We start from the raw sequence: 15,946 nt of genomic DNA, 5'->3' as shown, positions 1-15,946 counted from the left end.
ACGGCGCACAGGGACCTGAACAACCTGAGACCTCCGCAGGAAGGAGAGACCAATGAAGGAGATGAACTTTTAACTCTTGACGTTCCCAGTCATCATAAGAAGCCTCAGGGGAGTCCTCCCACCCTTCTGGGCACTCTGACTTCCCTACCTTCCATCAGTTAGTCCAAGCAAACAGCCTTTACCAGCTAGCATGGCCTCCTCTTACTCATGAAGAATATTTTCAACCTCTTCACCTGCTCAATATTTCTCAGGTTAAAAAGCAGAAGTGTGATTAATGGATATGACCACGGTGGGCGAGGAGCCCAGTGGGGAAACATGCCAGGACGGGCAAAAGACCACCATCCTTCCCGAGAAGGGACATCCTCCTCTTTCTGGGATGTCAGAATGAACTCCCATTTTAATGTCTCTTGCCTGTATCAGACTTTGTGAAACTTCGACAAAGTTCTGGGTTTTCCTGGCACCCAGAGGAAAGGGTCACAGCTTTCCACAGGAGCCCGCGCACTTAAGCGATAAAGCGCAACTACTGTATTTGCGTGCCACGGCTCAGAAAGATTTTCAGGCTGTTGGATGAAATGACTAGAAGCGATATTTTAACACCTTGCTCCTAAAACTATAACTTGGGAGTTCAACGCTGAGCTCGAGCGCGGGTCCCGGCTGAGCAGGGGTGTCCGCGCTGGATTTAAGCCTGGGGGCGGAGTCCCCTCGGGGACTCTTCCCCGGGAAATTCCAGGCCGACGCCCCCAGCAGCGCGGCCCCACCGCTCGGGGTGTCCCCCACCGCCCCCGCCCGCAGCTCCCCGCGGCCCCGGCTCTGCCCGGCGGGCACAGCCCCTCGCGGGGCCCCTCTCCCGGGGGCTACACTACTCACAGCCGCGGAGCGCCCTTGTTGTCCCGCCGGCCGGCGGCCCTCGCTGCCCTCGGCTCCTCCGCATCGCATCGCGGCTCGGCCATGAGCACCATCGGCACGGCCAGCGCCACTCACGCCGCCGCAAGGCACTCCGCCGCCGGCGGGCCGGGCCGGGCTGGGCCGCCCGCTCCGCCCTCACCGCCCCGCCCCGGGGCGGACCCGCCACCGCGGCCGCTCGGGGCCGGCGGAGCCGGAGCCGCCGCAAACCGGTTGGGCCCGCCCGGCCGGGCCCGGCGCCGCCCGCGCCGCGGAGCTTGTGACCGATGCGGCCCCTCGCTCCCCGTGAGGCCGATCCCTTACGAACTTTAAATTATTCAGTCGGGACGCTGTCGCGTGAGACGCCGGCTCCAACAAAAGCCATCCTTAATGTTTTATACGGGGGTACAGGATATACGCGGTTTGACATGGACGTGGTCCCGGAGGGGAAGGGGGCGGTGGCTGGGGCCCTGTTGCTGGCAGCACACTTCCCCAGTGACTCGTGGAAGCAGGAGGTAGTCCAAATATTGATACTGGGCTCTGGACTGCTCTCCTAATGAGGACTTCTGAAGTGCATAGCTGGTATTTCCATCTGCGGGTTTACATCTTGAGCAGATGAGTAGGTGGTTATGCTTCCTTTCTCAACAGCAGCACCCCAAGCTGCTTTGTCTGCACAGAAAAAAATCACAAAACCACACAACGGGTAATGTTGGAAGGGACCAGTGGGTCCATCGTTCTGGCTCAGGCAGGACTATCCTTGTGTATATGCACAGGATTGTGTCCAGATGGTTCTTGAATATCTCCAGCAAGGGAGACTCCACAACCTCTTTGGGCAGCCTGTTCCAGTTTGTGGTCATCTGCACGGTAAAATATTCTTCCTCATGTTCAAGTGGAGCTTACTGTGCATCAGTTTCTGCCCAGTGCCTCTCCTATTGCTGGGCACCACTGACTGGCTCTGTCCCCTTGGCACTCTTCCTTCAGGTACCTGCTGACATTGATGTTGTTGCTCAGTTGTCCCTTCTTGAGGCTGACCAAAGCCAGCTCTCTCAGCCTTTCCTCCGGAGAGAGGTCCTCTAGTCTCTTGATCAACTTAGTAACTCCCTGGACATCCCCAGGAGCTCCTGGTCTTGTACTGAAGGACCCTGTACTGGACACAGCACTCCAGGTGAGACCTCACCAGGGCCAAATAGAGGAGCAGGATCACATCCTCCAACCTGCTGGCAGTGCTCTTCCAAATGCAGCCCAGGATACCAACAGCCTGCTTGGCTGCAAGAGCACACTGCTGGCTCATGGGGAGCTTATTGTCCACCAGAACCCCCAGCTCCTTCTCCACAGAGCTGCTTTCCAGCAGGTCACCCCCAGCCTGTGCTGGTGCCTGGGGTTGTTCCTCCCCAGGTGCAGGACCCTGCGTTTGTCTTTGCTGAATTTCAGGAGGTTCCTCTCTGCCCATCTCTCCAGGCTGTCGAGGTCCTTCTGAAGGGCTGCACAGCCCTCTGGGCTATCAGCCACTCCTCCCACTTTGTGTTGTCAGTGAAATTGCTGAGGAGGTCTCTGCCCCTTCATCCAGGTCACTGTTGGATAAGTTAAACGAGAATGGGCCCAGTGCTGGACCTTGGGATGAGCCACCACAGACAGGCCTCCAGCTAGAGCCTGTGCCACTGACTATGATCTCTGGGATCTGCTGTTCAGCAGTTCTCAATCCACCTCCCTGTCCATTCATCCCGTCCACTCTCCCTGAGTTTGCCTGTGAGGACATTGTTAGGAACTGTGCCGAAAGCCTTGAAGTCGAGGTAGAACAAGATCTGCTGCTCTCCCCTCATCCATCCAGGTAGTTGTGTTATTGTGGAAGGCAACCAGTTTGGGCAAGCATGATTTGTCTTCAGTGAATCCATGCTGACCACTCCTGATCACCTTCTTGTCTTTCCTGTGGAGAGAGGTGGCCTCTATCCACAGAGAATGAGGTGCTTTCCAGGGGCTGAGGTGAGGCTGACTGGATGATAGTTCCCTGCATCCTCCTTCTTGCCCCGTTTGAAAACTGGGGTGTCATTTGCTTTCTTCAGTCCTCAGCCACTAGTCCTGATTCCCATGACCTTTCAAAAATGACCATAAGGTGCATAGCTATGATGTCCGTCAGCTCTCTGAGCACTTTTGGGTGCGTCCTGTCAGGGCCCACAGACTTGTGTATGTTGAATTATCCTAGGTATTCTCTAACCCAATCCTCTTTGACCAAGGAAAAGTCTTGCTTCTGCCATTCCTTTATCCTGGTCTCCTGGGTCAGAGATTCCTGAGGTGTGGTCTTGCCAGTGAAGACCAGTGGAGTAATACAGTAAGGGATTCATAATGGAAGCATTCAGTAACTTTGCCTTCTCTGCATCTTCTCAGTTTCGCTTTTGTTACTGATGTATTTAAAGACATTCTTCTTGTTTTTTGTCAACATTGTCCAGATTTAATTCCAGATGGGACTTGCCCTTGTTTCATTTCTACTAACTCTGAAAAAATTACTTAATACTGTGCAAAAAACCAGCAAGCTGGCTTACCCCTAGCCTTCCTTGGGCCTGTGCTGGCAGAGTTGGGGGCAAGTTGACTGCCCTCAGGAAGGTTAGATTTAAGGCAGCATTTGACACGAGTCATCTTGCATGGCAGGCACAAACTATCAATGTACATATGAAAAAAGTTTTTACTACCTGGTTCATACTCCAGTTAGGTTTCAGTTTGGTGAAAGTGTGTTTTCCTAGAGCTAAGATGGACTCTGTGGTTGTAAGTATGCTATCAAAAGAGAGAAAATCCTGGGATGACAGTTCAAAGTAACATGTCTAGATAGAGGTCTGTTTTAATATTTTAATAAAATTAGTAATAGAATAACTTCCCAACAGCTGACTATTCAAATGAGCTGAAGGGAGAATATGTTCAGTAGAATGGTTTCTTTTAATGAATATATGTGTAGGAGATAGATACTTATGTACATTTCAGATTGAAAAGTGTATGTAGCAAATAAATCATCTTTGAATACTTAGTCTTTAGGAGGTGCAAGAAACAAGGTTTAGGTATTGTTGCAATACTTCCAGGAAATCAGTGATGAGAAAGAGGTGTTAATGGCAAAGTGGCTCAAGACTGCCATAGCTGCTTGGGCACACAGAACCTGCAAAAAATGTGAGATTGCTGTATTATTTTTGCTAGACTGAGTGGGTTTAATTAGCTCCACTACAGGAAAATTTAAAGACTATGTGCTAAGATGCATAGAAAGGAAGACATTTAAAATGCCTGTATTTCTGAGAGACACCATTAACTAATGTTCAGGTAGTATTTAGCATAAAAGTCACGGCACATCTGGAAAAGAAATGAGATTTAATTTACAAGAGTTTATTCAGCCTGTTAGGCCCTGTACGTGTGAAACACTGATTGCTGCTGTTCTTCCCCATGGAGTACCTGACTGCACTTGGCACTACTTTGTAGAGCCTCTCCCGTCCTCTCACACCAGACACAGCCTGTGGCAATGTAACTGCATCTCATTTATCCAACCATAGCAAAATAGGAGCCGTTTCAGCTGCCTGGACTATGAACAGAGCTGGAACTGAGAGAACTGTGGAAGGCATCATGTGTCTGTTCAGGCCCTTTTCTTGGGTACAGCAGCCTGTGTGAGGTTTTAGGTACCCTTAAACCTTGTGTAAGTGTGCACAAACAAGGCATGCACAGGAGGATTGGAATCATTAGGAAGAGTGACTTCTTACCCCTCATCTTGTTTTTGGAGGCTTTTCATTGCACTAAAATAGTGTTTGCTAATTTAGTCCTAATTTCGAGGCGGACTTGTGGTTGAATAATTCCTATGTAACTAACTATACGCAGTTCAGCAGAAGCACTGGTTTTAGTAGGTGAGAATCTGACTTTTAGACATTTGAATAAATAAAATTTGCTTTCTTTTGAGTGCTTAGATTTTAAGTCTGTCGTGTTTAACCATCTGTTTAGGAGATAAATGCTACCACCATTTTGTTCATTCCTTGCCAGAGGTTCCTGTCTTTACCTCAGTGGTGCACGAACTAGAAAGGAGTCGCTTGGTCCTGGAGCTCAGTGTCTCTTGTACTTTCATCTGGCTCCCGTTCTCAAGGTGTGCACAGCTCTCTGATTTAAATAAATCTGTCTCGTCATTTAGTGCAGAAGAATTGATTAAGGCAATTGATTTAGGCATCAAATAAATTGCTGCCTAAAGCCTTGATGCTAAAAAATGAATCCTTGCTTAGTAATTTCTTCCATATCACAGTATCTTAACTCATGTCAGAGACTTGGTTTTGGCAGATTGCCGATACACATGTTCTGAGTCCAGCTTGCTGTTATCTGATAATGACAGTGGAAGTAATAAACAATGAACCAGGACTATAGCTTTTTTTGAGGATTTGAAAAAGAAACTCTGTGGCCAACCTGTGTCAAGCTGTACAAGGTGCTGCCAGAATGAGACGGGACACTCCTGAGGGATAAAACTCTGAATACCAGGATTCTCAGTAATATTCAGGGAGGAATGCCTTATATTAAACAAGCAAATGTGCAATGCTCATGTGGGTGGAATACACTTGAAGACCATAAGCTTTTATTTATGATCAAGTCCTACAAAAAAAGAAAAAAAAAAGCACAAAAGATGTTTTACTATACTGTGATAATTGCTCATATATACAGATACACTAAAGCAAATATTTGAGGATCAAGCTCCAGCCGAGACTTGTGAGAAAATCTAAACTGTGTTTTTCTCTGACTGCTGAAGGGCAGATTGGCGAGAGAAAGTAGTGTTCTATAAAGTTACTGATTACTTTTTAATGCCTGCAGTACTGGTGATGTGGTATAGACAAAAATTCACATGTTCCTGCTCTGACGAGTACATTAAACTTTAGAGGGGATTCAGGGTTTTCAGTTATTAGGGCCTTCAATATTATGTGTAACACAGCAAAGGATAACAAATTAGAGATGGAACAGTAAGAAAAAACTTTCATTGCAAAATAAAATTATTTGAGATACATATGAAATCACAGAAAAGCAGAATGGGGAGAGAGACTCACTGACTCATTGAGTTCACTCTCTGTCCCAAGTTAAGGCCTGCTACTCCTGTGTCATTCCTGGCAAGACTCCTGTCTAAATCATTCTTAAAAGTCATTAATGTGTTCAGGCCACCAGTTCCAGTGTTTGCTATTATGTAGGGTCTGTCCTCAGCCCACAGCATGGTTTTGAATCCTTATTGCTGAGATCTAAAGCCACTGCTTCTTAATTTATTCAATATGAAGAAACAGTGAAAAACCTGTCTCTTGTTTCTCCTCATTTTCATCTTATCTTTAGTCTCAGAAAAAAACTTATAAATTGTGGGTTTGGACTTTTTTTTTTTTTTTCCTTCCAATGAACTACCTCTTGTAGGTTCAGGTATTTCGTGAAGCATGATCCCCCAGACTGGACACCAATAGTCTAATGAAGGCTGTGTAGAGAGTAGTTTAAAAGATTACTTCATCAGTCCTATACACTGGTCATATATTGCAGCAAAGTGTTTGTGTTTCTCAACAGTGTGAGCCTGGCTCAGGTTTAGTCAAGCACTATGACCTAATGAAGCTTTTATAAACGTCAGCTGAGATGTTCTCTAGTACATTGGCAACAAATGGTAAGACTTTACTAAGTATGACCATCTACATATCCCTTGTGCATTTTCCTATGTTTTTGTTTTTCTTTTTTTTCCTTTCCAATCTGTTTCCTCAATTTATCAGAATAGTTATGGATTGTGTCTTGAAGGACATGAAGAAAGAGAGTAAAAGAGCCTAATGAGACACATGAGACACACTGGAAAAGTCAGCAGCAATGTAACTGCTACCCATGCCTGGACATTCATGGCTAGGATATTGCTGTTGGATGATGAAAAAGACAATCTAGCTGAGAACGGACTGTGTTAGAGATTGTCTTAATCAACAAATTTTATTTCAGTACAGTCATTTTGGCTGCTCATAAAGTATTTTTCAGTTAATCTGGTGAGTATCAGCATGCCTGAATGTGAGGAAAGTTCCTTGGAAAGAAATAAAGCAGAAAATCAATAAAGTGGTTACAGGCATTCTGTGTACTTTGAGCACATTTCTCTCAATTCTATGTTTCTTTGCAGGTGTAAAAATGTATTAAGAAATACAGCTTCAATAGTGCCTGTTACCAGTATTTTTCCCTAACAGGTCAAAATATATGTCTTGTCTTCAGTTTTCTTTATGATATTCTGCATTGGTAGGATTCTGTGAAAGGTATGCAAATGTCTTGGAAGCCATTAAATGTTGAAAGACCTGCTAAGTCCTTATTGTGTAACTGTAATAGTAAAGCAGTCTTAGGTTAGATACTATAGAAATAGGAGCTCTGATAGTATGAGACACAAACTAATAGACATTTGGAAAGATGTTGAAACGGGAAAAAAAATCTAATTTCTAGAATACACACAAGTCATCCACAAATCAGAGTGAAGCCAGCTTGTGAGATGTACACTAGGAAAAAAACAAAACAACTGGACTAAAAAGGTGGTGCAGCATTGGAAGAAGTTTCTTGGAGAGGCTATAGACTCTGTCTTTGAAGAGTATAAGACGCTGCTAGACAAAGCCATACTGATCTGAGCTGGTGTTGATGATACTCCTGACTCAAGCAGAAATGTTTGAAAACAGTGTTCAAGTTACTCAGCATATCTGAAGTATGCTCAGAATAGATTGAGCCAAGGTCCAAAATAGTCTGTGGCAGATAACTAGGGCCAGAACACAGTGAATGGTGTGATTTTGTAAGGAGTGAAAACCAGTTTTGGCCAGTTGAGTCTTGTTCCTTGTCTTGGTTAAGAATTTAGTAATTTATTTACTTTTAAAATTTGAGATTACTTTATAGATACCCATATCAGGCAATATTTTTCTTCTGAGCTGTTTACTGGAAGTCTTATCTGACTATCAATTCCTGTTTTTTGTTTAAGGTAGCCCGGATTACTGTACTGGTTGAACTCCCCTTTGGATGGTGCAATGCATGTAGCAAATGGAGTAAGCTGGACTGAATGAAAGCTAGTTGGAGCCCTAATCACAAATGGTGATGAATGCCAGGGCTCTTTCTTTTTGGCTCAGTGCTGGAGCAGTTGGGTGAATGAGACTGCACTACACTCTGCTGCTGTAACACCCAGCAGGACAAAGGAGAGTGACAGCCACACAAAACTTCTGGAGTATTAGTAGTATGGTGTCAGCCCACCTATCAGTGAGCATGTAACACATTGCACAGGTACTCGTCAGTACATTTACTGCCATTTTAGAGCCAATGACCTTCAAAGTGACCTGTGTAGAGTCACAGAAGACAGAGTGCATCCTGTGAGCCTCACCACTGTGTCTTACTGGGCCATGGTGATCAAAAGAATGGTATGAGAGGGAGGGTTAATGGTGAAACACAGTGGAACCGTTGAAATAAAGGAATATTCATCTGCATCCAAATTGTTCATGGCAGCTTTCTTTCAGTCTGGAAAAAGCAACCTTGTGGTATATAACAGTTCAGTTTTGTTAGCTGTGAAAAAGCACTCAGCTTATTGGCATTTTGCTGAAAAACATGTCAGTGTCTCCTCTTAGCTCATGATAAAAAAAACCAAAAGAGCAGTTATAGTATGTTTTCATGCAGTATATTGGCCTGGATGTCTCATGAATGGCAATGCTAACATATTAGAATACTGTGATGCCTAGATCTTGTCATTTAAAATGATTGTATGAAATCTCATGGTAGGAAAATCCACCTTCTCCATTTATAATTTTAAAAAGATATTTTCAACTTTAATAAAAGAAATATATATTGTCATTTAATATATTGTCCAGCTATGTTAAAAGAGATAAATGCAAGTATTGCTTGTTCTACTCTTATGAGTCACATTAGCTTGGTTTGTCATCTTCTGATTATAAATATCCAAGGAAATCCTGGACAACATCCAAGTGTGACATCTCTGTATACAGATGACTTGGACAAAAATTTCAGTCCAGCTACAGCTGTATGTTTAGGGTATCAAACAGATGATGTGTATCTAATGAATAAGGTGCATGCATGTATGTAATTACTCAATCTGTGTATCATAGAGGAATACATGTGGGTCCTTTTTGGAGCCACATATGCCTGAGTGCATGCAGACATCCATGTTCTATCTAAATATGTTGATCATTTTGTTGAAAAAACCTTTAGTCGTCTGGTTGTCTCTGAAGTGCAGCAGTATGGTATATTAAGTATGTAAGAAAATGAAATCTGTCTTATTTAAGGATAAATTGAATCTTCCACAAGAAAATATAGTGCCCAAACTTGCCAGAAGCTTAGGAAAGGTTTGTTCTTACCTTTAGAAGAGGAAGGTTAAAGTGAGGAACACACGATAATGTGAAAGAATTAATCATCCTTATCAGTTTTCTCACAGTTTTTACATCAGATGGGGTTGTGAATAATAAGGTATTTGACTATGCTTGAACAGTTACTGTTCTGTCTCATTTAGAACATTACTCTGGGGGGAAAAGTAACCAAAAGAAGTGCAAATACGTCTTCATAGTCAGGCTACAAAAGCTGAATGCCAAATCCCAGATCCAAGCCATTGATCAGTAAGGTGGTTGCAAGTGTTTCAGGTATTCATAACTGAGTTATAAAAGCAGCACACCTTTTAGAAGGTGGTATATGCCTACATATCTTTTTAACGTGACTTCTTAAATTAGTCTGAGCTAAGCCTCAGTCTTACAACAGTACATGGGAAGATTCAGAATGGTATAATTTCAATACAGAATTTCCTTTAAAAAAGCTTTCTGTCAAAAAGATCTTTAGAGAGGAAATCTGGATGTAGGGTTCCTTTTTGTGTCCAAAAAAAACCCATCTGTAATAAAACCATATTAAGGTTTATGTTACTAGTTACTACAGATTTTTTTCTGTTATTTTGTGGTATGCAAAAGATAGGTAAATATTAATGCCAGATCACAGATGCAAAATGTGAGTACTGTATTTATGTTATGTGTGTATTGGAGTGCACCAAATGAGCTGCTGGGTCAGGGCTAGAGTCCTTTTTGACTTCCATTTTCATGAGATATTTAGAAAACAAACCTCTCCAGGCTGTACATTTTTCTATAATTTTAAAAAAATATTTACTAATGTTAATGTTACTGACAACCGCTGATGTTTTTCTTTTTTTTACAAGCATTTAATATATAAACTTCAATGTGATTATTGCTAGGATTGGTGTAAATATATATAGCATTCTGACATTCACAGAACTGGTGGTCTAGATTGCTGAAAAAACTAATTTCTTTGTGTTTAATATGTTTGATTTTTTTTCTGAGGATTATGCAAAAGCCTTGAGGTTTTTCTAAGCTTTAAGAGAACTGGATGGAGGTATTTACTCATATTATAGGGATGGGCTCCAAATGGGAGCTGGAGATCACTATTTTTATGGCCCATATTTTGTTCTGGCCTACTGAGAAATGTTTTGTTCTGATGTCAGAACAGCTCTATACATTCATACTGATAAAATGCTGCAAAGACATGTGGGCAGGACTTTTATCAATAAAAATTTCTGATTGATAATGTATGGCTGACAGCTTTAGGTCCAGAGTCTTAATTTGCTTCTGAAATCAGTTTTGCTGTATGTCAGGAATAACATGCTGCCATGGTGATAAACCGCGAGCTCCCCATTATGAAAAGTTAATGACTCCCTGGTTTCTGCCAAATTCATGCTCATCCACATGGTGCCTATTACAGTGAGGTGAAAACAGATGTGTATAAAAACTTAGGCATATAGTCAGTTTTTTGTCCTCAGGCATGAATAATTGGAATGAACAAGAACGATCATTAATGTAGTAAATTTTCTCTGTGGGTGCATCTTCATATATAGAAAATATACTCCAAATAGATAGAACTCTATGAAAATAGTACCGAAAAATTCAGAGCCTGCATTTACTTTTCTCAAAAAGCATTCTCCATGATTTTTCATGTGGCTCATTTTCAATAAATGTATCATGACTGTGACAAGCACATGAAAAGCAGCTTTGGTGAGAGCTCAGTCCATCTAGCTCATTGTGTGCTATCGTGCATCCTTCTTATTAGATTGTCTAGCATTTGCAGCCTACTGCTCCATCTCTGCTATTGATAGACGTATAGTTTCACAGCAGGGTTTTATGATCATATTATCCTTACTGAACCAGCAACTGAGTAAACTGGTTTTCTAGGAGGCCTGCCCCTACCACTCAATGCTTGGCAGGCAGGTTGATTATTGAGAAATCTGGGGTAAAGGACTCTCTTCTTTGCAAGGCCTGGTCACATTGCCCGCAGAGCATATATGAGAGCTTTTTCTGTACTGGTTATTTAGTGAGAAATATAAGAGTAGGTAGCTCTGTCTGCCCAGTGTTCTGCACAGGCCACAGAAAGGAGGATAAAATTTATATTGTCCAGATTAGGAAGTGCTTAAAAATCACCAACTTGTGTTGCTACCCTCCAAATAGCTCTGTATGTACTTACATCCCACACCTAATTGGAAAATGAGATCAAGAGGCATATGAAAAGTCATGTGATTTTTTAAAGAATAAACTCTAAGTTATTAGTTCTAGGTAAGAGTCATTGACAGCTCTAATTATAACTTAAAATTTCTGATTCTCTGTTATCTGTTCAAACTGTTGGACATTATCTCTGACATTTGATTTGGAAGAAAGGATGACATGCAGATATGATATTAAAAAGCTCTAATAATATTTCAAAAGAGAAAAAATTAGGTCAACAGACTCTTTTATAGTAGTCACCCAATTAGTGATAAGATCTGTCACTTCACATAAAGAATTTGTTTACAGCCACAAAGAGATATAATTCAGCCACTCAAAGACTGTGTAGGGGTTCCAAATCACTCTTCAGGATTGTTTGGCACCATACAACAATTAAGGACCAGCTCTTGGCAAATAATTTCCAAGCAGATTAAGAACCAATAAATGTTTAATGATATTTTGAATAGCTTTTTAAACTATTCTATTATTGATGGGTTGGCATAAGTACTGTGGGTGTTCACTTGTCTTGCTCCTGCATTAGGTGAGGAAGGATAAGCACTAAGTGCCATTCGTCCTCTCATTGCCTTGCCTCATTTTTCTGTGCTGTCGAAAACATGGATGATTTATCCAAAACTCCGCATTGCAATGAATTCCACCACAGAGAGAATTTGCAATTCAACAAGTCCACCCTTCCAAATTAAGAACACAGATTTCCCCTAAGGCTTCTTTCCCCCTTCCCCCCCCCCCCCCCCCCCCCCCAGTGTTCTATCAGGTATATCTTTACCAGGATTCATTTACCAAGTTTTCTACTTCCATGAATATTTCTTGTGAATAAGGTGGCACTTATCTTGAAAATTAGTTTAATAAACATTATGGAGTTCCTTTAGGCCAAAACACACATGAAAATATTTTGTTAAACTCCCTGATCTAACAAAGTTTACATTTGTTTTGTACAGAGATCAAATATTATAGGCATTTGGGTAATCCCATAGAGTTCACTTTAAAACTTGAATTTTATTAGTATATAGTGTTATATGCATTCAAAGCCCTATTTCAGTGTCAATAGATAAGGAAGGAGAAAACAATACCCTTATGTCCTCCATCACAAGTTTCTCCTTTACAGTATACTCCCCTTCCTAGTGTAATCAATAAGATATGTGAAATTACCATCTCTGTGTGCATTTCCTTCTCATTTTAAGCTTCCTTATATCAGTATTTTTGTTAGTGCACTTGTCTCAGTACTCTCTTATGTTGCTGCCCTGTTCCCTCATTATAAGGCACATAAAAAGCACTCAAACATATTGAGAATTACCTTATAAATACTGATCCACATTTCCTTCTCATTTTAAGCTTCCTTATATCAGTATTTTTGTTAGTGCACTTGTCTCAGTACTCTCTTATGTTGCTGCCCTGTTCCCTCATTATAAGGCACATAAAAAGCACTCAAACATATTGAGAATTACCTTATAAATACTGATCCAACACTCTCCGTAGGACTGGCTGGGGTGTCATTACTTGATTTTCGGAAGCTGTTCTGACTTTCAGAATGGAAAACGGAGTCCTCATAGGAGCTTCCTTTTTTCAGCATTTTAATGGAGCTAGCTGCAGAGTTAGTCAAGTTCAATCCTAGAGCAATCCTTGAAACGCACAGCCTTTCACTGCTGTAGGAAGTGCTGTCTTCGTGTGACTCCAGACCAGGTTCAAAAATCAGTTAATGAGTAACGTAGTGTTGTGATATCATAAGGGAGTTTTCTTTTTTACCTGCAGCACTTCAGAAGTTTACTTGAACACAATAATATCGAATCTAGGTGAAATGTGTCTTTGAATTTTCATTATAACTAACAGTAACTTGTTTGGATGAATTGAGGAGTGTAAAACAAGAAATCTGTTTCAAATTGCATTTTGTTTTCAGGTTTGTACCTAAAACTGAAACATGGCCTGCCATAAATTCTACTTAGTGAATTATCCACCTATCTCTAAGTATCCAAGTTTGATTAACGTATTGGTATATGTTTAAGAAGTGACTACATCCACCTGATGTTAACATGCCAAAATTATTGTATTGTACTTCTCTGGTGACAAATTGGTCAGCATGTGTGCATGTAGCTGCTGTAGAAGTCAAATAATTTCAGTTCAATTTAAATAAAAGTAGCATTTTAATTCTCAAGGCACAGGAACCTAACTGGACTAAACCAGTTTGTCTAACCAGTTTTTCCATAGGAATTGGCAAACATTAACTATAAACTTACATGGTTTTCTGTTTGTTGAAGATTACTATAATGATTAGGTTAGTAAATGAAATGATCAGAAGTCTTTGTATTTCAGATCCTCTTATTTAATTCTGATTTAGTACCCGAGGCATTTAGAAATTCTGTTAAGCTTCAGCTCAGAACTGCATGGTAATGTACATTTGTCTGTGAGACTGACCAAAGATGTTTAATGTAATACACTCATTCTGTTCTCAGCATCTATAAACAGCTTGTGAAACAGTACAAATCCTTTCGGACTATTCACAGATTTTATTTGTAAATGCAAAGGTATCTAAGCAAACTGATATATTTTTCTCTTTTTAAATTCCTTCTCTTTCTGGTTTCTTTCCTTAACTAAATACCTAGTCTTTTTTTTTTTTTTTTTAGTATAAAATTAGTTTGTGATTCATATTAAGCAACTTGTAATGAAATCTATAAATGTGTGAAACAGTAACTATTGAAATACAGGACTAGTATAATTGCCAAGAAAGGTAAAGATGAAACAGCTATTTCCTTGGAAGAAAAAAATAAATATGAGAAGACTTTCAAGAAAAAAGGCAGAAAATGAATAAAATATATGATATTTGTCATCTTTAAGTATTCATCATGAAACCAGTACTTAAGGAGCTGTATTTAAGCTACTTGGATTCTGAATTAATGCCTCCTTGGCTTGCTATGATGTACGTTTGGTTTCCTGCTGTCTAGGCCTTTTTTGTTACTCTACACTTGATCCTGTGTGATCATAGGCTACAATCATAGGGCTGCCTAACTAGGCAAAGTCTCTGTACTTTATTACTCTTCCATAAAACAAGTGATATAATCCTCAACAAATGTGAAGGCTTTTTCCTTCTCTAGTCACAAGAAGAATTTGCCTTGGCTCTGTTGTGTTGGTCATATCAATTCACTTAGGATAGGAAGTCTTTATTCTTTTCAAAGAAAGAAACATTCTTAAAATTGTTTAGAAAGGTTAAATGACATAGTGAGCTTGTATACGATTAATATAATCTATTTTTCTTCAAAAGCAATCCATTTGTACAGTAAAATGTAATGAAACCCCTTCATTAAAAGTCAGAATGGCAACTGTGTTCTTTCTCTATGTTAAAGAGCAAGTACAGTGAGAGGGCGATTGAATTTTTCCCTAGATGAATAATTGCAGGAACATTCTTAGCAAGGAAAAACGATGACATGATTCCTTCCTTCAATTTTATGCATGTTTGCTGTTCTACAAAACATTCAAGTTTTGCAGTTTCTTACCGGGTACCATGCCTGCTTCTAAACTACTGTTTTCCATCCTATACCACAGTAGTCAGTGGTAAGTGTATGCTTTCCAGCCTGCAATTATATGGCTTGCATATGCTTGTCCTGAATGGCTTCTAGGTTTGCCATGCTAGTGCAATGCTAACCAGGTCAAGTACTAGGCTGGGGACTTAAATGCTCCTGCCTACACAGCTGGTGCTGCTAAGCTAGTTTAGGTCAGCCTGACTACACAGAATCACAGAATCATTTAAATCAAGTCCATCCATAAACTTAACTCTGCTAATTCCACCTCAGGAACTTTGTTGCTGTGACAGTTGGTGTTATGTGTGGCTATGTGAAGAAAACTAGGTTTGTGTGACAGTGCCCTGAGACTCTCACTGCTGTTGCTTATTAAGAGGTATTATCTGTCTTGAATGTTGCAGCAGTAACTCCCTGGATTGATGAAGAGAAGAGGAGCAGGCCTACTAGATGCATTTCTAGGGGGAACAGAAAGGTACAGTGGTAGTAGTGCTGTCACCATATACTCAAGAGATGTTTTCTCTCCTTATTATCGGGCCCACACAAACTGAGTTTACTACTGATTTCTAGTGCCTCTGCACAACTTTGATCTTGAGCTGTTTTAGTGCTGGAAAATGGTTAATTGTAGTTAGGAGGTCAGAAGGGCTAACCTGATGGTACCTGTTTAAACGATAAGACTTGAATTCTTGCCATTTTTATTCCATGTGGATCTAAGCTGTATTATCATCTTTGGGATTGCCCTATTTTGATGCAAGGGTATGAAAACCACGTAGTTTGTAACCACTACACAATTTAAAAGCAGTTGATCATTCCATGTCTTTCCGATTCCTGGTATCCATATATATTTTCAGGGGAGGTTTAGATACCTACAGAAATGTCACCAACAGATATGTGGGACAGATACAGAACTCGCTTTTTGTAGCTGTTCACTTCAGACCTCTTAGCAGTAGTTAACAGACACCAGTATCTTTTCTCTTTCTGATGCGATGGATCAGGTGTGGGAAGAAGTTGATACTCCTGATGGTGTGGTTATCTGCTGTA

General features: G+C 41.0%; 1 protein-coding gene across 2 annotated transcripts in view; it reads right to left on the bottom strand.

Annotated features, from left to right (window-relative positions):
* The window catches only part of GRAMD2B (GRAM domain containing 2B), a 41,313-nt gene extending 28,344 nt beyond the window's left edge, over positions 1 to 12,969 (bottom strand). For both annotated transcript variants that reach the window (XM_062513315.1, XM_062513314.1), the window contains exon 1: positions 12,845 to 12,969. In XM_062513315.1, coding sequence (XP_062369299.1) covers positions 12,845 to 12,969 — 125 coding nt within the window. The remainder of the gene's footprint in view (positions 1 to 12,844) is intronic.
* Between the last annotated feature and the right edge of the window lie 2,977 nt (positions 12,970 to 15,946).

This window comes from Cinclus cinclus, chromosome Z, assembly GCF_963662255.1.
Source record: "Cinclus cinclus chromosome Z, bCinCin1.1, whole genome shotgun sequence".
NCBI classification, from domain to species: domain Eukaryota; kingdom Metazoa; phylum Chordata; class Aves; order Passeriformes; family Cinclidae; genus Cinclus; species Cinclus cinclus.
The sequence above is the reverse complement of the archived record's forward strand: the minus strand, read 5'-3'. Positions and strand labels throughout refer to the sequence as shown.